This window comes from Rhea pennata, chromosome 3 (genome assembly GCF_028389875.1).
Source record: "Rhea pennata isolate bPtePen1 chromosome 3, bPtePen1.pri, whole genome shotgun sequence".
Lineage (NCBI taxonomy): Eukaryota > Metazoa > Chordata > Aves > Rheiformes > Rheidae > Rhea > Rhea pennata.
In genome coordinates, this window is record NC_084665.1 from 47,349,619 (window position 1) to 47,376,494 (window position 26,876).

At 38.4% G+C, this 26,876-nt stretch overlaps 1 protein-coding gene across 2 annotated transcripts in view; it reads right to left on the minus strand.

Annotated features, from left to right (window-relative positions):
* The window catches only part of COG2 (component of oligomeric golgi complex 2), a 35,182-nt gene extending 10,382 nt beyond the window's left edge, over positions 1-24,800 (minus strand). The window contains exons 1-14 of one of the 2 annotated variants that reach the window (XM_062573677.1): positions 24,680-24,800; positions 22,116-22,277; positions 21,274-21,339; positions 20,191-20,271; positions 19,508-19,611; positions 18,051-18,159; positions 16,141-16,320; positions 13,694-13,818; positions 12,268-12,394; positions 8,220-8,359; positions 4,934-4,995; positions 3,414-3,565; positions 1,994-2,194; positions 1,168-1,240 (exon numbers count right to left, since the gene is read on the minus strand). In XM_062573677.1, coding sequence (XP_062429661.1) covers positions 1,168-1,240; positions 1,994-2,194; positions 3,414-3,565; positions 4,934-4,995; positions 8,220-8,359; positions 12,268-12,394; positions 13,694-13,818; positions 16,141-16,320; positions 18,051-18,159; positions 19,508-19,611; positions 20,191-20,271; positions 21,274-21,339; positions 22,116-22,277; positions 24,680-24,751 — 1,654 coding nt within the window. In that variant the 5' untranslated portion in view covers positions 24,752-24,800. The remainder of the gene's footprint in view (positions 1-1,167; positions 1,241-1,993; positions 2,195-3,413; positions 3,566-4,933; positions 4,996-8,219; positions 8,360-12,267; positions 12,395-13,693; positions 13,819-16,140; positions 16,321-18,050; positions 18,160-19,507; positions 19,612-20,190; positions 20,272-21,273; positions 21,340-22,115; positions 22,278-24,679) is intronic. The other variant, XM_062573676.1, reaches the window with a different exon arrangement.
* Positions 24,801-26,876: the final 2,076 nt, after the last annotated feature.

Here is a 26,876-nt window from a genome sequence, read left to right on the forward strand (position 1 = left end):
CTGGGAGTCCTGGAGCACAAGCTGACCACAAGCCAGCAAGGTGCCCTTGTAACCAAGGAGGTCATTGGTATCCTGGGGTATGCTGAGAAAAATGTTGCCAGCAGGTCAAGGGAGGTGATCCTGCCACTCTACTCAGCCCTGGTGAGGCCGTATTCTCGAGTACTGAGTCCAACTCCAGGCTCCCCAATAAAAGAGAGACATGGCACTCCTGGAGAGAGTCCAATATAGGGCTACAAAGATGATTGGGGGACTAGAGCATCTGCCCTATGAGGAAAGGCTATGAGAGCTGGGAGTGTTCAGCCTGGAGAACAGAAGACTGAGACAGGATCTTATCAATGTCTACAAACATCTTCAGGGAGGGTGTCAAAAGGATGGGGCCAGGCTCTTTTCAATGGTGCCCAGCAACAGGACAAAAGGCAACAGGCACAAACTGAAACACAAGAAGTTCAATTTGAATATAAGGAAGAACTTCTTTCCTGAGAGGGTGACAGAGCACCCTCAGGTTGCCCAGAGAGGTTGCAAAGTTTCCTCTGGAGATATTCAAAAGCCACCCGGCCAGGATCCTATCTAACACGCTCTAGGAGACCCTGTTTGAGCAGGGGACCCCTCCAGAGGTCCCTTCCAACCCCAACTATTCTCTGATTTTGTAATAACTCTCCTCCTTGCATGATTCATAGGGCCAGAGAGAGATCTTTCCTTCCGGTATAATATTTTAACTGCATAGTGAAAAGTACCTCTTTACTTCCTCACTTCCATTACAGTGAGAACTTAAATACATTGTATGAAGCTTCTCAGCCTGAGGGCACTGAAACCAGGTCTCCCATTACCTGCAGCAGCCACCTAGCACTAGACAATGACAAGTTACTGGACAATGACAAGTGTAACAATATAAGTTACTTCCAGAGAAAGAAGAGACAGCCATGGCTGTGGAGGCTCTGTAATACAATTCTAGCCAAAAGTTTTCCAGATTTGACATTTCTCTTCAACGAATTTTCTAGGTAATGATTTAATGCTAACATAAGTTCCATTAAGTAATAAGATGATTAGTATTTCAGATTTTTTTTTTATTGTAAATAAAACTGTGTGAAAGCCCTCTGATTTCTTTTGGTTGGCAGTGAGGACCTGGGATAAAGGGGAAAGAGGCTGAAGTCAACCTCTCAGCTTTACCTGCAATACAAGATATGTTCTTGAAGCCAATCATTTCAAGTCTTGGTTTAATCATTTCTAGAATGTCTGGAATCTGAGGGAAAAAATACAAACCAGATACAAATATGTTATGAACACATTTGAATTATTTCTACATTTTGCAAATTTCCAGTGCATCAAAAAATAAGACTATTGTGTTTAACTTTCTCCAAATTTTTACTCCCTTTATATGAGAGCCCAGTACTAGCAGAATGCAATGCCCATGGGAATAAAGGTCTGTATGTTTTATTTCCTACCTTACCATAGCCCTCAGAGGAAATAATTTAGAACTAACAGAGTATAATCTCAGATGCAACTTATAACTACTGAAGTTGCAAAAATGTCAGCCTTACTCATCAAAGTAGAACATACATGCAATAGAGTTTTGTGAGACTCTAGATTATTAATAAAACAAAATCATGATGATAAAACACTTCTGAAACTCAAATATTAAAAACAGTAAACATACAAAGGATATAACTCTATTATTAAACCTGAATATTGCATCACACTGAGATGCATGAGAGATTTCATTAGCAAATGGGGATAAGTCCAGCAGCTACTGAAAAAGAGTTTAAATATCTGAACTGATTTTTCTGTACTCTGTCACTCTTAATCCAAGCACAGAACAGATTCTTTATTTCACGTGATATTTTTTATATCATACTATCTCCATTTCAGCATTTAAGACAAAAAATAAATTTAAGATACATTATCTTAAATAATCTAATGCACTGAACAAGATGCCAAATAGTATAGGCTTACAGATCAAGGAAGGCCCTCTGTGAGTAAGGTGACAAACACAAACCTGATCCTGGAGTTTGTCCAAATCTGCAGCAACATATACCAGCTGAGTACTTGTTATAGAAGGCAATGGCTGAATTTCTGGAGAGGACCCGTTCCCTTGGTCCTCACTAGGATTGAGGTTTACAGAAGATTCCTTTCTACCAGCTGTCATAGGTTTTTTGCTTTCCTTCATATTCTCACTGGAAATGGGCCTTACATAAACCTGAAACATCAAATTGAGGTGTGAATATTAACAGTAGTGAAGGCTGATAAAGCCAGACACATAGAGACAGCATAAAAAGGATTCCTAAGTGTTGCACTCTAATGAAAAAAACTTGCAAAAGATATTGACATTCCTAGTTTGCATAAAAAGGAAAAATAGTTATAAAATAGTTTGGGTGACATTAAGGAGGCTTTAAAGCTTTTACCGCTATAAGGCCTTATAAGGCCTTGTTCTAGAGCCTTTTTTACTCATGCTGGGTTCAAAAAAACTATTACACTGGAAGAATATGTAAGACCAAGAATTTGATTATTATCCATTTTTTCAGTCTTGAGAGAGGGCTAAAGGGAAATCTTACTGCTGCCTTCAACCACCTAAGGGATACAGCACAGGGAAGATGGAGTAAGACTTTTCTTTGAGGTACAGTGACAGGATGAGAGGCAATGGACATGAGCAGCAACAAGGGAAATTCTGATAAGGTTTAAGTAAAAGGGTATTTCATTGTGACCGCGATCAAACCCTAGGTTTCCCAGAGAGACCAGAAAATCTCCACCTTTGGATATACTTAGAACTCAAATGGAAAAGGCTCTGTGCAATCTTATCTAAGCTGACTCTGTTTTGAGCAAGAGTTTGGACCAGATGACCTCCAAAAGTCCCTTTCAACCCAAACTATCATAGAGGCACAAAATGATAGAATAAAGGAAGGAGTGCAAGACTGATTCGGAGCAGGGAATAGAAGAGTAAAGCAGAACCTCTCTTGCTTAGGAACAGGGAGTTATGATTTTGAGTCAGCTGCCTACAAAATTTCCAGTTTTACAGTCTGAACACAGAGCAACTGATCTGGATTAACCCCCACTGCCATCCTCTTTTTCAACATTAGTTTTAACTTTGCTTAGTTTTGCAGCTTTGTTCATTATAGAAAGAGGAAAACATAAGATTGGCTCTGCCACCGCAAAGTAGCCAGTCTTGAATACATGTGGAAGTTCTGCCTTGGAAAACATCGTATTTTAATATCATAACAGCACTGATATTCTTTGTTAATAACATGTTTTATATTGATACTTTTCATAAAAACATCATGGATTGGTTAGTGCTTCTTGTTAAGCACTTTTAAGTTTGGAAAACAGTACTTAAAAAGAGGTTACTTTTTTTTTTCCTTCAAAAAGTCTCCTACTGATGGACATAACCATTCATCAAAAGTATAAGCATGTTGTTCTCTTACCTCACTAATAAATACAGAGTAGCGTGCTAAAATTTGCAGACTTAGTTTCCACAGACGGTGTGCTAATAATGGCAAAAACATCTGATCTGACCAGCATTTCTGAAGGCTCATCCAGACCATGTGAGTGGCCAAAAGACAATAGGAGCTCCCAGCTAAAAATAAACAAGAAACAACAGTCAAGTTCCAAATTATATTTTTTTAAAAGATGTTACACAATGTATCCGCATTATCTTAAAATACGTCTTTCAAAAAGACACTATCACAAAGATAGCAAAGAAGACTTATTAAGCATTGTGTGAAACAAAACTCTTAAAATACTAGCTCCACATTGCTTTGGATTTCAAACTGTAGTCACACCATAGCTATGCAAGGAAAAACAAATGAGAATCTGCCTACAGAAAATACACAGATAACTTAGCCAAACAATCCACTTCATGAATTAACATTTCCAGGATAATTTCTGTCTGTCTTATAACAAGGTTTTTATAAAAATATGGTAGCTAAATATCATTTCAGTATGCTGGCTAACCGCACGCATTTCCAAATCAGAACAGTAATTCTCTCTAGCACTAAACTGCTGTGTCTGTCACAATTGCATCTGAGGAACCAATTAGCAATGTGTACTAAAAACACAGCAGAAATATTCATATTTAAAACAAGTACTTTTAAGCAGTCCAGGCACTAACGTGTTATAGCATACAATTTGAGAGCTAAGCAACGTGTCTGCAAGTTCTGGATAAAGACCTTGAAGTTTTAGGATTTATGCATTTCTTCTCCATCAGGATTTTCTTCTCCTCTCCTCAATTGCCACTAAAAAGTCCAATGCACTTTTCATATACATGCATATATATATATATATGTATGTATATACATACACACACACATATACACATACACACACACACACACATATAAATAAAATATAAATACTGCTCATATATATTTTGTTCTTAGTTGCCTCCATCTTCAGAGGCATTCACTCCATTAAATAAAGTAACAGCTTTTCTGATTGCTATATATTTTTAAGGAATACACTAGGTTTCCTGTTCCATTCTAATCTTTTTCCTTCACTACTTCCTGCACTTGCTTCCTCATTCACTCATAAACCAATTTACATTTTTGGAGCAGACACCAATACTACAAAGGACAGCAAGCCTAAATGCTGCCAATAGATAGTCATTTTCTGCTCTGCATAGCTCTGTATCAGTTAAGAGAGATTTATCCTGACAACACAGGATAGTCTCTTAGCTGCCACCCACAGGATGCCAAATACCAAATCAGTTCCTTCTTGTGCTGAGAAAACATTTCCACAAATATGTCAATGGCTACTGTGGAATGAGTTGATATTAGTAAAAAGTCAAGTGAACCTGGAACAGCATTTAATCAATTTTCCAGAAAACCTGCAAGGTCCCTCAGGATTCATGCTACTAAATACTCAGTAGGCAGAAAATAACCACCAAAACTTAAGTCATTTATTTCTTCACGACAGAGAAATTACTAATTTTGTAATAAAAATTTACCTGGTGCTTCTTCTAGTGTATCTGAAAGAGCTGCTTCTAAGGCCCCTGCTACCTCTCTAAACCTGAGAGAGAGAAAAGCATTAAGTATTATAAATCAAGAATTTCTTAAACGTTTTTCAGTATTCAGACCTTATGCTACGTCAATGCACATACATAAATAGCTTTAAGCATTTTTTCACTCCGTATGAACTAGGATTGAAAAACACATGAAAGAGAATTTTTGACATCATACAGACAGAAAAGTTGCATATTGAGAAATTATGAAAGTTATAATCTTAAGCATTATCAGAATAAAAGCTCACAGACACTGTCAAGTCCTCAGCTTTTTCTAGAGCTGGAAGAAAGCTTTTTTGTGGGGCAAGTGTTACTGTTTTTACACTGAAAGTCAACACATTGTCTCATATTTGCTTTAGGTGTCCTTCAGGTAGGTCATGTAACACTGGAGCCCTTGGCTTTGCTTTCTTCATGTTTGTTAGTACACAGTGGCACAAGGTTCTGCAAACAATTCTGTACAGAGTTAAAAAAACCAACAGTTCCTCATAGGATGCCTTGCCTTTTATTTTTTTTAATCCCTCTTAAAAACAAACAAGTATTTTCTGAGATAAGAGCAAAGGTTATTAATAAACCCTCCAACTATTTTCTGTATTTCAAGAATTATCTAACAAATAACACAGTATTTTACTTATCTAAAAATTGTTAAGAGCCTTATGAAACTCTTCCTAATTTCCCCCTCAATACCGAAATACACCTACCATTTTCAGCTTCCCTAAGAGAAGTTCTTTTGTCATTTTGTTTTCCTCCTTTTTTGCTTTCATCTGCATTACAGAAACTCTGTAAACCTATTAAACTTACTAATTATGAACCTGCACAGCTCTTCTTAGAGCCTCTTAATACTCATTTCCAGACCAAAGCTAGGGCCCATCTGGTTCTTCTTGTTCAAACTACTGGCAATTCTGAATAGATGCGTGTTAACGGTATTGCAAGTAGTGATCTGAGTGACACAGAAGCAATCGCTCCCTCCCCAATCACTCACGAAACCTGACTTATCACCAGCAGGTAGCAACAAAAGGTGTTCAAGAAGAATTCCTGAAGCAGCTCCAAACTCTCACTCCTGCCTGTGCACCACTTCCACAGATATAAGAGTATTTTTAGGCCTTATGGTAAAAGGGATCAGAGAAGCACATCAGGTATTTACAAACTACCTCATTTTCTGAACAGTTCTTGGGGGAAGAGAGGCAAAAACCGTAAAAGCCCTAACATGGGGTTCTCTATAGCTCCAGTCAGTTGCGCTAAAGGAATGTCAAGGGAATGAGTTATTGGTGCTGTTTGTGCCAGCACTGCTACAGAAGAAATGCCTGTACATCCATCTGTTCCTCAAAGGATTGTTTGTCTGTACAGGCTTTAATGAGAAGGCTGTTTGTTCTGGGCAATTTCTGTAATTGAAAAGACAGGAACTCTAATTGTAAGTGCCACAGTGAGCTAGTACTTCAATAAAAAAATGTGTATAATTTGAAGACATTAATATACCTCAAGGAAGAATCTTCTCTGATATCACAAAGTGAATGTTTGATTATTTAGATAGTTCTGCACTAAAGAATTCAGATGCAACTCTGGAAGTTATCAGATGATTCCGATATATTGAATGACAGGGTAAAAGCTGATCCAGCTGCTGTTATCTATTATCTAACCATTTATAGAAACAGTGCACTACTTAGATTTACAATAATCTTAATGGAAGATGTTTTAAATACTTTTTAAAAAATTAGTCAGAGCTCAAAATATCTAACGAGGAAAAAAACATTTCTGAATTGAAAGAATAAGCTGAAGCTCTATTTCAATTTTACGAGCATATGTATCAATGTTTGATCAAATTGCCACCTATTAGAAAAGCTGCACTTTTATTTAAAAGAGGCAGATTCACAGACCTACTAAAGATACACATCTGTGGTTAAAAGGTTTATAATTGCTACAGTTCCACAGACTCTTTTAGTCCATGCATAGTCAGCACCGATACTGTAGTAAGTACTGCTGCCTTTCCCCTTAGGCCAACACCAATATCTGTATAGTAAAGCGGTTTGGAGAAATCAATTAAAGTTCAAAGTCAGTCTTTTTTTGCCCAGGGATATCAGTTCCTCAGACTGGTTCACTACAGAGCTGCAAGAACAGCTGTGCCAACAAAAAACCCAAATGTAGGTAAAGTTTGGGGCTACCACTCTACAAGATGCAATGAGCCACTGAACCAGTGACACTGCACCCAGCCTCATGCTCCTGTCACTACCTGCATTAGCTTCAGCACTCATGAGATTCCTGGATGGGACTTCTCAGCAGCAGCATACAGTATAAATGTGGCTGGGGTTGTACCATTGTAACTATTTATTAAGTCATGCAATAAACTAAGTCACTAAAGTGCTCCAGGTTAAACAAACAAATCAAACTCTTTAATTTCTTCACAAACTCTTTAATTTCTTCACTTCCCCTTTTCTGGGAATCTTCTCTCTCTCTCTCTCTCTCCCTCTCTCCCTCTCTCTCCCTCTCTCCCTCCCTCTCTCTCTCTCTCCCTCTCTCCCTCTCTCCCTCTCTCCCTCTCCCTCTCTCCCTCTCCCCCTCTCTCCCTCTCCCCCTCTCCCTCTCCCCCTCTCTCCCTCTCCCCCTCTCTCCCTCTCCCCCTCTCTCCCTCTCCTTTTTAAATCCTAGACAACTTGAGTAATCCAGTATCTAGTTCAATCCCATAAACAGCTGCAGTGGAAGAAATAAATGGGTTGGACACCGTGAAGCAAGGGCAAGAAAACCATGTAATTGGTTTTGCTAGCAGAGAAAATGTATCAACTGACCACAAGACTGAAGGGTATATAGTCAGGGCACAAAACAGTACAGACACTCAAAGCAGTGCTTGGGTTGGCTTTCTCAAAACTAAAAGCAGCATATTAAAAATTAATTTAATATATAGGACTGTAATCCACAGTAATTCATAAACCAAGGAACCCTTGCTGTAATGTGGATAGCAACTAAAAGGGATGTGGAATAGAAAGCTGAGAAAGGAAACTTGTAGCTGCCTGTGCTTATGATCATTCCTGATCAACACTGCTGGGTTACTCTCAAGAGCAGAGAAATCCGTTCATGTGCATGATGCTGTCTAGGCACTCTCAAAAGCCTTTAGGCCAAACTTCTGCTAGGCTTTGTTGACAAGTAGAACTTGAAACAACAAGATCTGACCCGAAGCCAAATAACTCTTCTAGCAGTGACTGAACTCTACTTCTAAAAGAAGAAACAAAAAACAAATACTAACCTTATTTGAAAATAAACAGGCAAATTCCATTTGTTGTTAAAACTGTGGTAGGAAGGATGAGATCTTAATCTTTTCACACTGGCCTGTGAGCCACATTGTCGTTCAAATTTCCGTACAAAATCCATACTAGTAGTGTACTTCTGTATAAAGAGAATGAGCACTCTGATCACTAGTAACATCCCATTAAACAATGAAGACCCCAATCTATTCAATAGAACTGCTGTACTGGACTACAGATAAGCTAAGATTTACAGTGGGCAGACAGTGCCCCATCAACTAATCGTAAGAAGCTAAAATCCTGGACTGCAGTGAAACTAAAAGCAGTCATCCAGTAGGTACTTATTCTATCGTAAGGAAAAATCGCTTTATGGACTAAGTTACATTAACTCACTGTTATGATTTTTAGAAATGTTCTGCACAAAACTGTCTACATGAGCAGCTCCCCCAGCTCAGAAGTGCATCAGTATTTCTGAACTGAAACAAAGGCCTGAAGAAATGGAAAAGGAGGAAAGAAGGCAGCAACACAGTGCTAGGAACAAGTAATGAAATTTGAGATAAAGGAATACAACAGATGGAAATAAATTAGGGATAAAATACAACAAAAATACACATTAACAAACACAAAAGAGAATGAAAGCATGATTTTTTCTGTTATACGGGATCTATATTTGTGAGGGTGTACAACTGTTTCTCTAAAGATGTCTGCTTTTGTAAATCCTAAATATTTGCAACAGAATTTAGAACAACTCTAGATAAGCTAACAGCTTCAATTTCACACTTTTAACTAGATGCTTAGAAATAGCATACTTGCAAGCAAAGAGAAATTACATTAATCCCCAAATGTACTTTGGGCTTATTCTCAACCCTAAGCTATTAAATACCTAAGCAGCAACGAAATAAAAAGTAAATCAAATCACTGGCAGTGTTTTGTGAAGCAGAAAGCCATAAAACACTTGAGTTAAAAACAGAGGCCAAATAGTAGATAAAAATTCTATTTCACATGAGAGACTTAACACAAACTGAAGGTTGTGTAAATCAAGGAGTCAAAAATACAGCTTATTATATGTAAGTTTCAAGGAGAGAATACAGACTTAAAACAAACTATACACGTCTCATTAAAATCAGAATGTGCTTATTAAACCACTGCTGACTTTATGAAATAAGCCTGAGTGAATCACAGTGTTTCTGACCACTGCAGTAAAGGCAGCAGCAGGACTACAGGCTTTTACCGCAATCTACAGCACTATGTGAAGGATGTACTGAGACTCCCTTATGAAGCAGTAAAATATTGACAGGAACAGGCCCAGAGTGGGCGCTCTCAGTTTGTTTTTCCCCTTTTGGTAACACAGGACTTGCACTGACACATACAAGAAGCTTTGGTGCTGCATACCTCAGTACCCTGTGAGCTTCTGTTAGGGGTATAACTACGGCCACTATTTTTTGACATGGCAGTTTCAGTGTGTGAAGAAGATACTTTGGAAATTGCACAAAAGCTTTTAAGTAACTACTTGCGTTCCAGTGTGGCTTTATTTGCAATACAATGGAGCTGTAAAAGGTACAGTAGTTAAATGCAGAATGAACGACAACTTAGTGCTTTTTCAGGCCTCCTTTCTTAGATAATAAACCCAGCACTCCAGAAAGGCAAACGACACTATTGTTCTGCTGCCTTAAGTATTAGTCAGAGATATAAATCAAATACTCTGAAAAGACCTATGACTTTCAAAAATAGAAGGTAACTCAAAGATATTTATCTAGTTATCATTATGTAACATTATGTCCAAGGAAACTGCAAGACTGGTTCCCATTTCAGTTTTTAGCATTTTCTTGTTGATTCTACAAAGTTATAAGAGAAACTAAAGAGGGAAATGAAATTGAGCAGTTTTCAAACACAGGAATCTAAACTTACAGTCTCAAATCGATGTATAGGCATAAAAGCAGTATTAGTTTTGAACGCTTGTAAGGGTATGAATCTGACTCAGAAATAAGGGCACAATAACCTGAAGTGCTTTAAGCAGCAAAAAAATAAAAATAAAATAAAAACAAACTCCATCCAAGTAAAGAGCTATTTTTACTCACATACTTATGATTGCCTGTCTGTGCTTTACTGGATGGTTTAAAAATATATGTAAATACTTGTTTTTTTTCTCTCCCTCTACGTGCAAAAACCCCTTAACAGGTAACACTGCATACTCCAACTTGCCAGCATTGAATCTATACGATATGCATATACAACATAACCAAACAAACCTGGAGAAGATGACTTTTCTGCATTTTTATCAACTTAGAAAACAGAACTGCAAGATCACTTTCTAAAATCTGCACTGCATTACTTTGATTATCAGCAACGTAGGAAACGGTTTTAAACTGCTGTTGTTTTTCTTAATTCCCAACTACTTCTATTAGTCTTTACATGGACATAACAGCATTTTGACACTTGACATTTCAACTTATAGAATTTTTGAGATTAAAATATTTTAATGATTTGGACTCCGAATCACTTAAGTGGTCAAAAACAGTATGGAAGGTGCTTCAGACTGACTACATGATGTAATTGAAGGTCAATGGGTGGTGGTGGTGGGGGGGGTTGGTTTTTAAAAACACAGTGGCACCATTGGGCAATATCAGCTTACTATAAGATGAGAGCTTTTTTAAAAAGAATTCTGCGAAGAGATTTTCTTTTTTCTTTTCTTTCTCTCTCTCTCTCTTTTTTTTTTAATATAAGCCAAGCAGCACAGAGGACAAAAGCACAGTGCAGCTCACAATTTGTGGTATGCAGTGCACTAGGTGAAAGCTTCAAGAAGGACTCACACTTTATGGGAAATTGAGAAGTATTCTCATTGAGAAAATCTACAGTGTCATTGCCATAACATTACTAGAAATTTAACATTTTCTGTTTGCTTCTTATTTAAACCTAACCATGCAAACATTCTCTCATGCTTGAATACCTTCAATTATTCACTCTATCTGCACAGAAGAGATCTTAAAAGTCAAAGGCAAAAGTTCCATATGTAGTAGTGAGTTTTGCATGAACACAGGAAAAATCATTTACCTCACAAACCTTCACTAGCAATCTATTTAACATTTCCCTAAACTATTTGTCCTGATCTGCCTACTATGTTTTCCTTCACACAATTTATCACTGTCTGACATGTTCATCTTGAAAACATTTCACACTAATCACAAATCAAGTTGCAAGGAAAAAAAAAATCCAAGCACTTCAGTGATCATAGTTAAATACAGACAAAGAACACCTGAAGAAAAGCAGGAAGCTTGTATTTTCTGCTTTGTGACATTTTAATAAAGTACTGCCAAAGCCAATCTTTATACTAGACCAAGTGATGTGTTTCAACATCAGTAAGAGACCATATTTTATAGGTAAAGCAGCTGTGTTCTCAAAGATAAAAACACATGAGTGACAAGTACTTAAAATTCATTTTATAATAAAAGCTTGTCTCATACATAGTTGATGATACTAAAGAAAATCGTTCTTTTAAGTTCTAAACCTTGTCACACATTGCCTCCAAGCATTTTGGTTCTTCTGGCTGCCTTCTGTTGCATTTCTAGTCACAACATCACCCACAGTACTGAAAGAGCGCAAAGGCTAAAACAATCAGACAAGACGACGATTATTTCTTAAGTTTTCCACAGCAGAGCACAAGCTGTAACTCAGATATTTAACTAACACAACCACCCTTCCTATACAGAAGTCCTAGTCTCAAATAAATGCTGGATTCATCCACTCCTGCTTTCATTCATGTAGCAATTCTACAACTAAGAAAGAACATCTACTGCCAAAGCAAATATTAAGGCCAAATTCACATGACTAAATGACTTCCGATAACCTCTGTATGAGTTTTGTGGACACATCTGATGGAAAAATCAACTCCTATGGAAATTAAATCAAGTGATGTGAGATAATTTCCTCTGAAACATGCAACAACATGAATTTACAAATAACCAACACAGGAAAAAAAGCCAGAGGAACACAATTCATTCAATTCTTCTCTGTGTTGAAGGAATGACAAATGAAACAAATTAAAATAATTACCTCATGAAACACATCTGGGTTTCCAGGGTTAAACAGTGATGGTAATTTCTCTTCTAAACCGTGTACTATTTCTGGCCACACTGAATTGACTAAGAAATCATATCCGGGAACAATATTTGCTTTTTCACTGAAATAAAATTGCAATTATTCCAAGGTTATATTTCACTACTAGGCTTCTATTTGGAGGTAGTGATAACTAAAAGACAAGGACTGCATTAGAAAAAAAAATGTAATTAAGCTTTTTTATTTTTACATAGGTATGTTGATTTGCTTAAACTGTTCTTCCTTTGAAGTTTCATATCTTGCCTTTCATGAGACCTGGATCAGATATTTTTACAATTCCAAAAGTGTTCTCAAATTTTATCAGGTATTATGTATTTTGCAAGTGTGTTTTGGGAAAGAAGTAATTTTCAGGTATTAAAACTTCAAAATATGCAAATAAAAGCAGGAGTTAACAGCTCCAAACTTCAAAGATACCAAGCAGGAGTAATGTGATGGAAGGAAATGAAATTCTTGCATAATTCTAAGTTGTATTTATATATGATTTTGTGCTTCCAAGCAAAAGATTAAAAATTACCTTGACTCTGAAAATTTGTAAATTGAAAACAGAAAAGACACAAGCACCTAAGTTCAGTTTAGTGCACCACAGCACAAACTAGAATCATTCTATTATCAAGAAGATTAAAATTTGTTGAGGGATTAAAAGAATTGAAATGTTAGTAAAATTTAGAGTCACTAAAAGCTTAGCAATGGATGACTCATTATAGAAACAGTTCTGCAGTCCCTAGGGGCTATATCCATAGTTCTGCTAATTACAGCAGTGTACCAAATTAACTAGCCTGTAGACAGATGAGTAAGTGGATACAACTGAGTAGACCTGAATTATGTAAACTTCAAAACACGCAATTTAATTGCAAAAGGAATAAGCACTTTGAGCAGATAGTGGAAGCACTATACAAATCAATTAAACATGAAGCTGCAGTACCTGCAGTAAGCCAGTCAAACCTCTGGGGACCACCTCCACTTTTTTCCTTTTTTTTTTTTTTTCTTTTTTTTAATTTAATGTATATTGACAACCCAGTAGATTTTCAACTTATTTTCCAATAGCTTTCTTATGCCCTTCTCCGTGGATGAAGTGTACAGTCACATTTCCTTGACTCAGATTTACTACTGAAATACAGGATTCTTTCTTTCATTCCTCTCAAGTTGTGGGCCTCAGCATCAAGCAAATCCATTCACTGTTTTGTTTTTAAAATTATGGACATGAGAAATCAACCTTGACTACAAATAATCAGGAAAGGCCTGACTTTTCACCTCAAGATAGGTAATATCTGTGTACGGGAGATAATTTTGCAAGTCATTTCCTAAGTATATGATATTTACCATAACTTTTAACTGCAACTAAAAGAAGCCCCAAGATATTTACCTTGAAATAGCTCCCCCTGTTACTTCACGTAAGAGACGGCAATGATGCGGAACAAACTCCAATAGTTTATTGTACATAGCCTGAAGGCCATTAGGATGTGATTGAACATACTGTTCCACAATCACCTGCCAGGAAGAATTGAATGTTAATTGCAGAAAAGTGAATATGAAATATAGTAATGTAAGATTCAGTCTACTCACTAAAAACTCCTAATACTATAATCACAAATACAGCAATACTCAGTATATTACTTTTCTGTATCATAGCTTCCAAACTGTAGTACAGAAATCAAGCTTGCTGTCTTTAATTATTATTTTCCTTCATGCAGCACTAACCAGCATCACCGGTCACAAGAATGGGAATGAGCTTTTTCCTTTTAGCCACTCTACCTGCCCCCTTCCCACAGGGTACATCACTATCATATGAAACAGTCTGTAAAGGTAAACAGGTGACGGGCATTACCCAGTCCAATCCAACCTCAAAATGAAGTCAAAAGCTTCCTTAAATTTTGAGTTAGTTGGTCCAATCCAAAATGCAGATAAACAGGCCAAGAATCTTCTGTGGAGGCTAAAACTTTCATGCAGCTAGCAATGCATTTTGACAGGACAGGACTGCAAGCCCCATGAAAAAGAGAGGGACTCCGCCACAAACAGAATTTAGAAGTAGATGGACAATACTGGAAAAGGACAATTTCTTGGTATTTTTCATCTGTTTGAACATTTTTGCCCTTAGCTACATAAACAAGCAGAATGGTGTAGAGGCAGGAACAAATAGGTACTGGAGAAATCAAGATGAGAGGAAGACCTATTCCCCGCTGTAACAGCTGCTGCAGTATTAACAAGCACCCAAAGGAAGTCTGTTCTTAAGGGGGCTGGCGACAGTTCTATTCCCTCTCCCATCTAAAAGGCGGAAGCTGCCTTTGCTTTGTAAATGTGCGCACATACAAAGCAAAGGGCTCTACCAGCCCTGGTGGAGGCCAGGTGTCACGATCTGAACCGGACAGAATTTTCAACACACTGCAACATTTAGTGCCAATCCCCTCTTATAGAGTTAAAAAAAAAAAAAAAGTCTTGATATTATGGTAATATCACTTCAGGATATTCAGTAAAACCATAACAAACTTGTTTTACGTAGTTATTTCAAACAGCATCAAATTTCTTAAAAATGCTTATTTATTTTTTCCACTAGAAGCTTGAAACTTGATTTACCATGACATAATTATAAGTTCTTAAAAATATTCTATGGCAACTGCAGCCAATGCAGACCAGGAAAACTGAGCCACACTGACTTGCTGACTGCTCTGTTACTGTGGCAGGTTAACTGACAGCCAGTTAATTGATGAATCTTCTTTTCTTTTTTGGAAGGAAGGGGGTATTGGGTAGAAAAATAGGGCTGAGAAAAGATACTCTTATACCTACGGTAGAGAAAAACCTCTGACAAAATATTACACATAACTATAGAACCTGCATTGGTAGTTAAAAGTTTTTCCACTACATTGGCAATTCTAGCGCATCTCACAGGATTACATTATCATCAACTACAACAAGAAGAAAAGTAGCTTACCAATGGTTCAGGTCAGAAGAAGTGCCAAGAACAAGCAAGGCTACAAGAAGGCTGGGAACCATTTTATACATAGCAGTATAGCAAAATTTGCAGTCCATAGATTAGCAGAAAGTCCCCTAGTTTCAGAAAACTCAATCAATACTTCGCGATTAACCTAACTTGAAACTAGTGGCCTACTAGAATGAGTTTCTTATGAATTGACTCTGGCCATCTGACATACTTTTCCCCATCCATAGAACTGCAAATGCTTCTCAAACACACACTGGTTCCTCCTCCTGCAAATGTCCTGGTACAGCTTGGAACAGCAGAAACTCCTTTCTTCATATGATGGGAAGAACAGGACATTGCACTATGCACTATTTTCTCTGCATCTGGCTAGTACAGAGTCAGATAGAAAGGCATATCCCAAATCTGATCCAATTCCCATAGACATGCACCAGTCCAGAGTAAACTATTTTATTTTAGTCACATCCTGCATCAGTTAATTTTTTTCCCTCCCTCCAAAGAAATATATGATGTAGGTAACAATAATCCTAACTGGATATAACCAGAACTGGTGGCAGACACATACAGAATTTCTCACATATAGAATTTTCTTTGTCCTGTCAAAATGCATTGCTAGCTGTATGAAAGTTTTAGCCTCCACAGAAGATTCATGGCCAGCTTATTTGCATTTTGATTCAGACCAACTAACTCAAAATTTAAGGAAATCTCTGACTTCATTTTGAGGTTGGATTGGACTGGGTAATGCGAGTCATCTGTTTACCTTTACAGACTGGAACAGTGATGTTTCTGGAGAAACTATTCTCCAACCATAGGTGGAGAATAGGAGAAATAAACATGTATCCAAGTCAAATTTCCCAGTATCTTTGATTTTATCTTACCTCGTCTACATAAGGTTTTACAAGTACTTGACCAACCAATGCCTCTGCATCTCGTGTTTTGTCAATAGTTGCATAAGTGCGAAGACAGTGCCGAATTATATCAACATTTGAAGTCTGCAGGCCTTCCAAGAGCAGCCCTTCCAGAGACTGCTGCAACATAGCTGTTATTCCAGCAATACGCTAGGAAGAAAAATAAGATGTAGTTAAAAAAAAGAAAAAAAAAGAAAACAGCCCCATGCACACACACAGCATTGCCATCACTATTGAAGTAAGTTCTTTTGGAAATAATTTCAGGTTTCAATTTTCAACTGAAAGGTACACAAGTTGTTATAACGGTCACTACTAAGTTAACGTTAAAACAAGCTAATGGGGTTGCAGGTATCATTCAACATAGTATTTATTATAAGAAGTTAAATAAAAAATGCAAATATTTTCCTCTCTATGTTGAAAGTTATCTGGTAACTTACAGTCACATTTAAACTGAAAAAATAGGTCAGTAATTGTTCCCTGCTCACCACTCTCTATGTTAAGAAACAAAAACTTTTTAGTAGCTTACCAGAAATAACAACTATAGCATTTATCCCTCATGGTCAAAGACTAAAGTAACAGCGTGTTCCCAGCCCTACTTGTCACATTTATGCAAATAAAGACATTGGCAAAAAGTGACATGCCATTAGATTGCTTCTGGTTTCTGCCAAACAATTGCTTCTGTCAACAAATATACTGGTTTGCTAACCATTTTTCCTGATCTCCTGCAACATCTCCTCCACTAAATCCAATTCACTGCTACACTACCTACAGATACACTCCTGGCCTTTGACGCTCCATTAAAATTTTGTATTTGAAGCAAGTTCAGCATCACACATTAGTTTAGTTACAGTTGAGCTACCAGTTTAATCAGTCAAATCTTGCCTTGTCTTTTTGTATACTGCATTATGTTTATCTATCCTAAAGTAATTTATTTCTTTTTTCTTTTAAATGATCACAGACTCCATTCTGAACACCTGAAGCCAGTAACTCAATTACTTACTCATCATGAAAATTATGATCTAATGATCCTTAGCAGCAACAAGTACAGGACAGAAGTCCTGTTGAGTGTCACATAGTAACGTAATGGGGAAACACTGGTCCTCTCACCATAAGTATTACTCTTTTGCTCACATGTAGTCCTATTACCATCCATGCTTGACAGATCAGTGGTCAGGACAGTCTTGTGAACTGTCTATAAATCAAAATGGTACTGTCAATGTCTTCAATTTAAACAAATTTAGATGGTCAACAGTCATATGCACACAAGGAAAAACTGGAACGATGAAGTACCTCACTATGGATGAGGGATGACAGCTTTCATGCTAATCAGTTTAAAGTATTACCCCATCTCTACTTCACAATATTGATACTGGCTACCTTTAAGCACTAGTCTTCCCTAGTTCTGATTCATCTTTCACAGTAGACAGTTATTAAAAAGAGATGAGCCTCTTGACTTGGATACCAAGAGTTAGGCAGCAAATATCACCAAAAGACAAACTTGAATAAATTCAAATTAGTCACTTGGTAGGCTCACTCCCTTATTTATTTTCTGTTCTGTACAGGGCAGCTACAAAAACACAACAGAAACCTCTAGAACCAGGCCTCACCAGTAATAATGCAAGATATATCAGGCTGACAAAAATACATCTGTTCTATCTCCTACTCCTATCCTAATTCAGTTATCCTAACAAAGTTAGAAAACAAAGCATAAACATTCAGAGGAAATAACGCTTCTAGTCAAACGACAAAAAACCTTCTTGAAACTCATTTTCCTCATAACGTAATTAAATAAAACTCTGTGGAAATAGACATTTGTCTGCTAATTATACTGGTTTTCCTTGATCTCATGAGCATTAAGGTGACTATTATGCAATACTTACTGGTCTCACTTTGTCCAAAAGAGGCATTCCTTTGCTTTGTACTGCATGAAATTGTAGTTGATTAAACTCTGTGGCAATTCTCTCTAAAACTTGTCCAGTTAAAAGTGGGCTGGAACAGAGATGATGCATGCAAATTGAGAATACACAGTAAGATCCTTTCAAATCAACTCCCTTTTTTTTTTGAAACAGACAGAAAATGCTCTCCCCAAATTTTTGTGGTTTAGTCTAAATATTTGATATTCTATTCAGAAAGGTACTATTGCAGTCATACAATAATAATATGTTTCTTCCAGATTACATGGCTGCAACTGCTTTGTATCAAGATAGATATGAAATGCATACAGCAGAAGCTGTAAGTTCTGGCCTCAGCAGCAAGTTCTGGCCTCAGCAGCATAGGGCACCATTTTCTAAGAGATGGAGTTCCTTATTGTCATATGAAAAGCCAGTTTTAGAAAGTTGAGCAACTGTGGTAAGACCTTTTCACCATCCAGATTTCTGTCGTATTTCCCTTCCGTGTCATGTGGGAAAAATTAATGACAGCCACCTCTAGAGAAAGTCCTACCCTTCTCACTTCTATATAGTACCAATAATTACCCTGAATTTTGAGCTACTCAAGTACAGTCTTGCTTCCAAACTTAACTCTGTGAAGTGCCTCACCCTGCCTAAAATGTTTCGCATAGGCTTTGTCCCTCTAGATATTCATCTATCCTTTTGCTTACCTCCTCAGTTCATTACTATGTGGTCCAGTATAGAGAAGTAAAGAGCACCAGAGACAGTTTCACATTAAAATGAGTACATGAAATCATCTTTTTCCTCTCTCATAAGCTGCACTTTATTTGTATCCAGGTGAACAATTTGAAGCACATAATTAATGCATCAGTTCCAAAAGCAGCAGACACAAATCTTCCATTCCTCCCCAAAGGCAGAGGGAAGAGATACTTTCCACAAAGTTCTTAAAACAACACTTGGAGCCTGACTAGCGTTTGTCACAAATTTTTCTTTTGCCAGAAGTACTGCCTGTGTGGCCTGTCTGCCTTGGACTATTCTTGCAGCAGTCCTTTCATTTATCTCCATTCTCTCCAAAGCAGAGAAAACAAGAAGAGCTATTTCACATTTTAATTCCAACAACATTGGAATAAACTGTGGATCTGCAGGACCATAGGAAGTACACCATACTTGACAAAATTAGTGACTTTGATAGAGGCAGGAAAAAGATCACTGCAAGCTAACTTCAAAAAGTGCACATTATCACTGAGTGCACCTCAAATAATTTAGAACTTTGGAGGTTGTGAGTTCTGTGAATAACCAGCTTGCAGAAGATTAAATCTGAGAAAAGTATTAAACTGATTCCATCAGTTAAAGACGAAACCTAATGTTTGTACATTCCACTACAACAATACTACAAAATTAACTTAATCTTATCAGTTACCAAGAAAATTGATTTTTTTAAAAATTACCTGTTTCCCTCTAATAAGGAGAATTCTTTAGTGCTTTGGGAATGTAGAATTTTCTCAATTTTCTCAACTGACTGAATAACATGAATAAGTCTCAGGACACACATCTGTAATTAAAGAAAGATATTTTAATGTCTGACCTCAATCTCAGTTTATATTACCTGATAACTCTGATGGGTTTTTTGGTTAACTTCTATTTTGCTGGCGTAAGTCTGTCGCTCCAACTTGAATCGCGTCTCAGTTAAAGCATTGTTCATTTAGGTCCCTAAAAGCCCACAAATGATGTTTGTCATGGTTGGAGAACAGCCTTTTTTATCCTGAAGTTATTCCAAGTTATGCAGAAAGACTAACGCTAGCTCCCCTCTGCACCCAATCTAAACTTTTATCTCAACTATATTCACAAGGTGCAAGTTTACATAGCACCACAAGTTGGAAGAAAAGAGAAAATAAAATTTAAAAACCTACATGTTTTTGGTCAGTAAAAGAAAATACAGATTTACAGTTAGGCACTGTAAGTCAGTCCGCCACTCAAAACTTCAATAACTATTTTTATAAGTGCAAAATCCCTGCACAGAATGCATCTAGACGACTTAGAATTTTTTAAAATTTCTTTTTTATTGGTTTAATGGCAAAACCATAAGTCATTCTAATAGCACCTTTTCAAGGCAATCATTAGTCTGCTGTACCTTTTTCCTTCTAATATCTTCTTGTTTAGACATCCGATCATCTACTGCTTGAATTCCTTCACTGACACATGACTTAAGACTCTATAAGAGAGAAATTCAGTATGAAAAGCTGGCTTCCCATTCTGGGGAAGAGTTTTAAAAACCTTAACACAAAATCTAAGCTCTAATTTTAAAGACATAAAACATTTACCAGTCCTCACACACTGCCATTTTTCTACTTAATTATTTCTCCCTCCAAAACAAAATCAAAGACAGACCAATAAGAAGAAATAAGAGACAGTACATCAGCTTCCCTCAAAGTGAACAGATCAGAAACAAGACAAAATAACTGAAAGAATAACCTGTTCCCAAAGTACTGCCACCACAAGTATCATTATTTCAGTCAAAATTGTTATTTTAGTTACTTACAGAGAACAAACCGTACATTTACCTTTCACACAAGACTAGGCAATGAACATACACGATTTTAGGTCTTGAAACTAAAGTCATAAATCAGATCTAGAGTAGCATTTCTCACACAGTAAAATAGGTGCATACAGTACAGAAATATTTGTTTTAAACATCAAAGTGGAGACATTTTGAAGGAATATTTATGCAACAAACACCACTTTTAACCAGTTGCAAAGATCACCAAGAATTGCCCTTCACTGTGCCTTTCAAGCCACTGTGGAATAAGAAAGGAATAGAATAAGAAAGGTCTTCAAGAAGACGATTTTTAATGGTTAAACCACATGACTGAGCAAAAAGTGTGTGTTGTATCTGGCTTATTTAATACCATCTTTAAGTTACTCAAGTATTAAAATAGTTCTAATATTTCACTATAGACTCATCTTGCAAGGGTCCATTCATGTACATACTGAAGGAATTCTTTAACTCTTTATTGGAAGGCACTACAGAGAATGTGAGTTTACTGCTACTATATCTGCTTGAAAGCACAATACTTCTCATTACCTTCATTAAGAGTTTAATTTTCAAAGAAAAATTCCTTAAAATAATTATTAACATGAATAAAGAAGGCATCTGTATCATATAGAAGTGATCTGAAGTTTACCAAACTGTCTATAATGATCATTTTAAACATACCATAACTTCTTCTCTTAACTGTCCCAAGGGTACTGAAAGCTGATTAAGAGCCTTGTCCATGCCAACCTAAAGAAATTACCATTAAAAAAAAAGTTCATACGTGAATTACTGACAGAGCCTATCATTTTACAGATACTGAAGAAGAACTGAGGTAAGAAATCCCCCTTTATACAGTCTTCAATTTTACATACAAAGCAAAAATATGTTCTTTTAATGCCTTAAATGGAAGCATAAGGAAACCAGACTGTTTGTCACACAAAGCCAAAGATGAAAGAAAATCTAGACCCATGAACTTTATCTTCCAACAAAAAATGATAAACTTCAGTCTTCGGCCCTGTATAATGTGATAAATTGGAGTGAAAGAGTAGCAGATACAGTGGACAAGTCATGTTCATCTGAAAATGAATTACAATTCTCAGTTGAGTCAATTTTTTTAAAAAAAACTTACTAGAGTACACATTCTTTTAAGATTCCTAAACGAATCCCTTGCAACAGGCATATTTCTATCTTTGCCATTCAATTTTAATGATTTATTCAAGTTTTATAACTATTACCAGTTGAAAAAGAGTGTTTGCCTTTAACCTACCTTCAAAATGAATTTAATCTTCTTAAGATGAAAAGCATCCATTTAAAATTTATTATGGGACAACAGTAGCTTTTCACAAAAACCAAGCTCTTCAGGTATGGTCTCTCATTTTCTCTCAGTGCAAGGTACTGGAGTTTAAAACATTTTAAAATCTAACAATGCCAATATAAATGTCATGTACTTTTTATATGGAAAACAAAAACCACATCGAAACACATGAAGTTTGAACTACTCAGTACAATTTAAAAACACTTACTAGATTTGTTGAGAGATTAACAAAGTCAGCATAATCCTTATTTATGAGTTCTACCATGGCAGTTTTAAGGAGTTTATAATAGAGCTCCAGATCCTCTCTGAGCTCTTCCAACTGCACACGTTTCCTGCAGTCAGATACAAAGTGGTCAACATCGAAATCAGGCTGAAAATAAAACAGGAAACAAAGAAGGATGCAAATAAAAAAAAGTTCAAACAAAGAACACACATGCCCCCTTCCCCTTTGGAATAAAGTGTTCCATATGTAAGTAAACTGATCAGTTAACTTGAAGTCCAAGACCAATAAAACACGTAAATCCTATTAGCTTCCTAGTCCAGCAAGGATACCATTTGCCAGTTTATACTGTATTACATTAATAGGAACAAACGCCAGTTTTCCTGCAAGGTGCAAAATGCCTACTATGAGACCTCAGTGAGATTTTAGAGTATTACGCATTTTCCCAGGTCTAACCTATCTTGCTTGCAGAAGATTTACTTCTGATAATATGAAGATTACTTTTCAATGACTACTGAGGTTGAATGTAGGTTTTTAAATGCTCTGTACAGTATAAGCTTGAGGAAGACCCTTGTGTACTCTTTCCCAACAGTAAGCATTTTACCACCTCTAACAGAAAATACAGATCTCTCACAGTTTTAAGGTAGAAATTCTTAAGCAATACTATCAAATCTTCCTAATTAAAATCTAGTCTGTTATACATGAAAGGCATCATTGCAACTACAAAGAATTCACATTTAACAGTGATATAAATATAAACTGAATAAATACAGTTATTCAAGACTTGTATAGAAAATGCTTGGTAGAGAGGTCCCTTAAGCTGAATAAGCATTTTGTTAATTAATATAGTCAAACTTTGATATCAGAGTGCAAAGTTGGTACTACTGAGGATTCTTGTTTGGTGTTTCATTAAAAAGACTTCAAAAAACAAATATATGTTTACCATAGAAGGTGTTGAATATCTGTTAAAAATCTGTGCTGCACATAAAGATTACCAAATCTTTAAATCCATTTTTACTCATGGTCTCAATTTAAATCAGAAGTTATACTTGTGCAAGAAGTACAACTTTATTATCGGTGGCACACTTTTTGCCGGAAAGACAGGTAACACAACCGCAGACCTCTTCTAGTAAAACAGAAGCTGCACAAAACAAAATAAAAACAAAACAATAAAAACAGAAATCTACTGCTTTTGTATCCTTGGCAGGTGAAGGCATAGCGAGGGCACACTTAAAGCTTTGTTTCTTTCAAATTAAATGGAATCTATGCCTCACCTTTGTTCAAATAATATCAGTGTGGACACAGGAAACCACGGCAAGAACATAAAAAAAACCCACTGCCATAAACAGTGATTTATCAAAGGAGTCATATTTTAGAGACTCCTATGACTCTCAGCACATCTTCTGTTAGAAGGAAAAGAACAACAAACAACACCTTTCAGCAAACAGCCTGCTAATCACCTACCAGTCAAGACTGCAGCTCTGCAGCAGCTTCACCATACAAACTACCTTCAAATATCCCTTGTAATACTCAAGAGCTTCCAGACTGTCAGACTCCTGCAACTCTTAAAGACTCCTGAACCAGCTGCTTCCAGTCTGCAGTGCTTTAAAACTTCCTACTAGAGGCACGGCCAGCACTCATCCAGCTGGTGCTTCCAGCTTTTGCTTTTATAGAGCATGGGTCAGGTTTTCAGGACAGTCTACCACGAATGCTGCCAGAGCTTTCAGACTAAAACACCAGTGGGACCACGGGCTCCAGCCACTGATGAATGACAGGGTAGTGTGCATAGCTTCGGACTGCAGCAGCAAGCACACAGTCCTGATTCACCATGCCCCAGGAACCTGAAATTCTACATTTCTGTCATCTCTATGGACAACTACAGTGAAACTACACAACTTTTCACGTGAACCACTGAAAAGGGTACAAAGTGCCTCACTTCTCTTGCTCAAATAGAGGGATTAGTCCTAATAACTTGCAGTTATTTTAACTTGTAAAGACTCAGTCTTTTATGTTTATTTAAACAAAAATTAAAGTTTCAAACATCAACGTCTCCTGCTACAACAAAAGGAACAGAGCAGAACACAGGGCTGCACCTTCTCAAATTTATTTGTCGGAATTCAGTGGTGGTCAAGGATTTGTAGTTTCCCGGGACAACCACAAGGAAACACTCTTCAAAGAGAACAGATTAAAAAACACTAGCCCGTATTTCACAATTCTAACACAGGCTTCTGCCACCAGCCTTTTTTTTTTTTTTTTTTTTAAGAGTATTTTACAAAAATCCATTACTCGAGGTCTATAAGAAAAAATTACGTGTTAGGAGAACCCTAGCAAAGCCATCGCAGAGCAGCAACCCAAAGCACAGACGAATCCCTCGGGATCTTGTCTGTATTTCAGGCACAGGCTTCTTAAAAAAATAATAACAACCACTCGCGGACAGGCTGCAGAATCCCGGCTGCGGCGGGAGGGCCAAGGGCCCGGCCCCGCTGTACCCCTCCCCGGGGAAGGCCCCGGGGCCCGCGGCGCCCCCCGCAGCCCGGCCGCCCCCCGCCCACCTTCATGAACTCGTCCTTGTCAAAGCAGAGGTTCTCGGGGCCCCGCGGCAGGTTCATCTTCTTCCCCTCCATGCCGGGCCCCGCGGCCGGGCGCGGCGCGGCGCCGCTCGCCAGCGCCAGCGCCAACGCGGCGGCACGCACCGCAGCGCCCGCCCCTCCGCCAACATGGCGCCGGCCGGCCGGCCCCCGCCGACGAGGCGCGGGCGGGGCGGGGCGGGGCGGGCGCCAAGCGCCCCCGCGGCAGCGCCCCCTGGCGGGCTCCGAGCAGCGCTGCGGACCCGGCCCTCAAAATGGCGGGGGTCGCCGGGGAGGGGCACAGCGGGAGCCGGCCCCGAGCCAGGCTTCCCGACCCTCCGCCGGGAAAGCCCCTGCCTCCCGCTGCCCGGTAAAAGCGGGAGAGCTGGGCCGTGCCGCTGCCGTGGGCACCGGCTCCGGGTGCGACACCGCGCTCCGCGCGCGACGAAGCTGCTCCGCGCGCTGGCGCCTGGAGTTTGTCTACGCGGGGGCGGCGCGCTCGCTGCCGCCGCCGCCGCCCCGGGACGAGCGAGGCTGTCTGAGCCCTCAGGGCTGCGCTCCGGCAGCGCCGGTGCTCTGTGGGGCTGCTGCAGCAAACTTGTCTGCAGCCGCAGAACTGGAGATCAAGTCGGAGCGAAGTCTTCCTCCTCTGACCTCCTGCTCCTCTACAGCCTCTTCTGTTAAGGTCTTCTTTCTGTCAAAATTTTCACTTTGAGGCTGCTTACGGACTGGTGAAGATGAATTTTGCTCCAAAAAGATGTCCTGTTGCCATTTATGTTCCTGTTTGCCACCTCAGAATGGAAGGCAGCAAATGATCTCGCACCCTTCACACATACGTCTTAACGGATTTGATTTTGTCCCAGTCAAATGAGGACCACGCTCGGGCCCCTCTGGGAAGCGGCGTGTCCGTTGCAGCCCTGCCCATAACACTGTGGACAAGGGTGGAAAAGGCTGCCTGGAAGTTACAGGGCAGATATTTCCACGATACCGCTGCAGCACGCGCCCCGCGTGGTGTGCTGAAGCCCTGCTGGTCTGCTGGAGAGCTCGGGTTTTAGTGGCATCAAAAATGCTCATCAAGCCCTAACCCAGCGAGCGCTTCCGCTGGAGTCCGGCCCGGCTGCGAGCACCAGCCGCTCACCCCAATGATTCCTGGTCGGTGTGCGAGTTAATTAGATCTTCCAGGAGTTACTAAAAGAGCTGGGCAGCTCAGCACTGACCGTGACCATGTACGCGCACTGGCTCGTCCACTGCGCCGTGGTGTACATGGTAATTGTCCCCACTTGCAATAGACTTTATTTTCAGTGAAATAATTGCTTTCACACTGTCCCTTTGGAAAATTCTTGGCAGCTGACGTATTTCAAGGTCCAGCCTCCCTAAAGATCTCAAATGTTGGCAAGCATGGTTTATAGCTGTCACATGTTGTCAGTTGAAGAGAGAAAAAGATACACCCACGGCATAGCTCCACACTAGTATTTTTATGGCAGCAACTATGACTATATGTTTCGGATCAAAAAGGGTTTCTTACATTGTGATATTTGAATGACTACATTTTGTAGCAGGAACAGAGCCACATTACTATTCATCTACCTTTTTTATTTAATGAGCCAGATGTTGAAAATTAAAATTCTAAACAGCTTTTTAATGCTTTACAGAGGAGTTGCACCTACTTTTTTTAAGGTCTTTAGTGTTACCAAAGACAAATGCTCTAAAAAGACCCTGTGTTGCCATTTTATGTTTCTATTTGCAAAGCTCCTCTTGCAAAGCTCCACTGAAAGTTCTTTAGGGAAAAAATATGCTTCCACTGGAATTAATTTATTAATGAGGTCATGATACTCTGCATGTTTATGGCTGTCATTGTAAAACAAAGATCAGGTTTGCAGAATTTAATAATTTACCAATGGAAACTGCATTTAAACAATTTCAGTAAGTTAACCATAAAACCAGAGTTAGAATTAATGGGTTATTTCTACATGCCGTTCCATACATGTTTTCTATATGCTGTTTTAATAACTTCTTATGAAAACTTAAATCACTGTTTAGTTCTAGGATAACATACAATTAATGGATACTTCACTTTCTTAGAACCTACTGGATGACTGAAGAGAGCACCTGAAAGTATGTCTTAGTATTGTTGCTATTACCCAAATCGGAATGATGTAGGGGCCAGAGAGTAGAAGAGTTA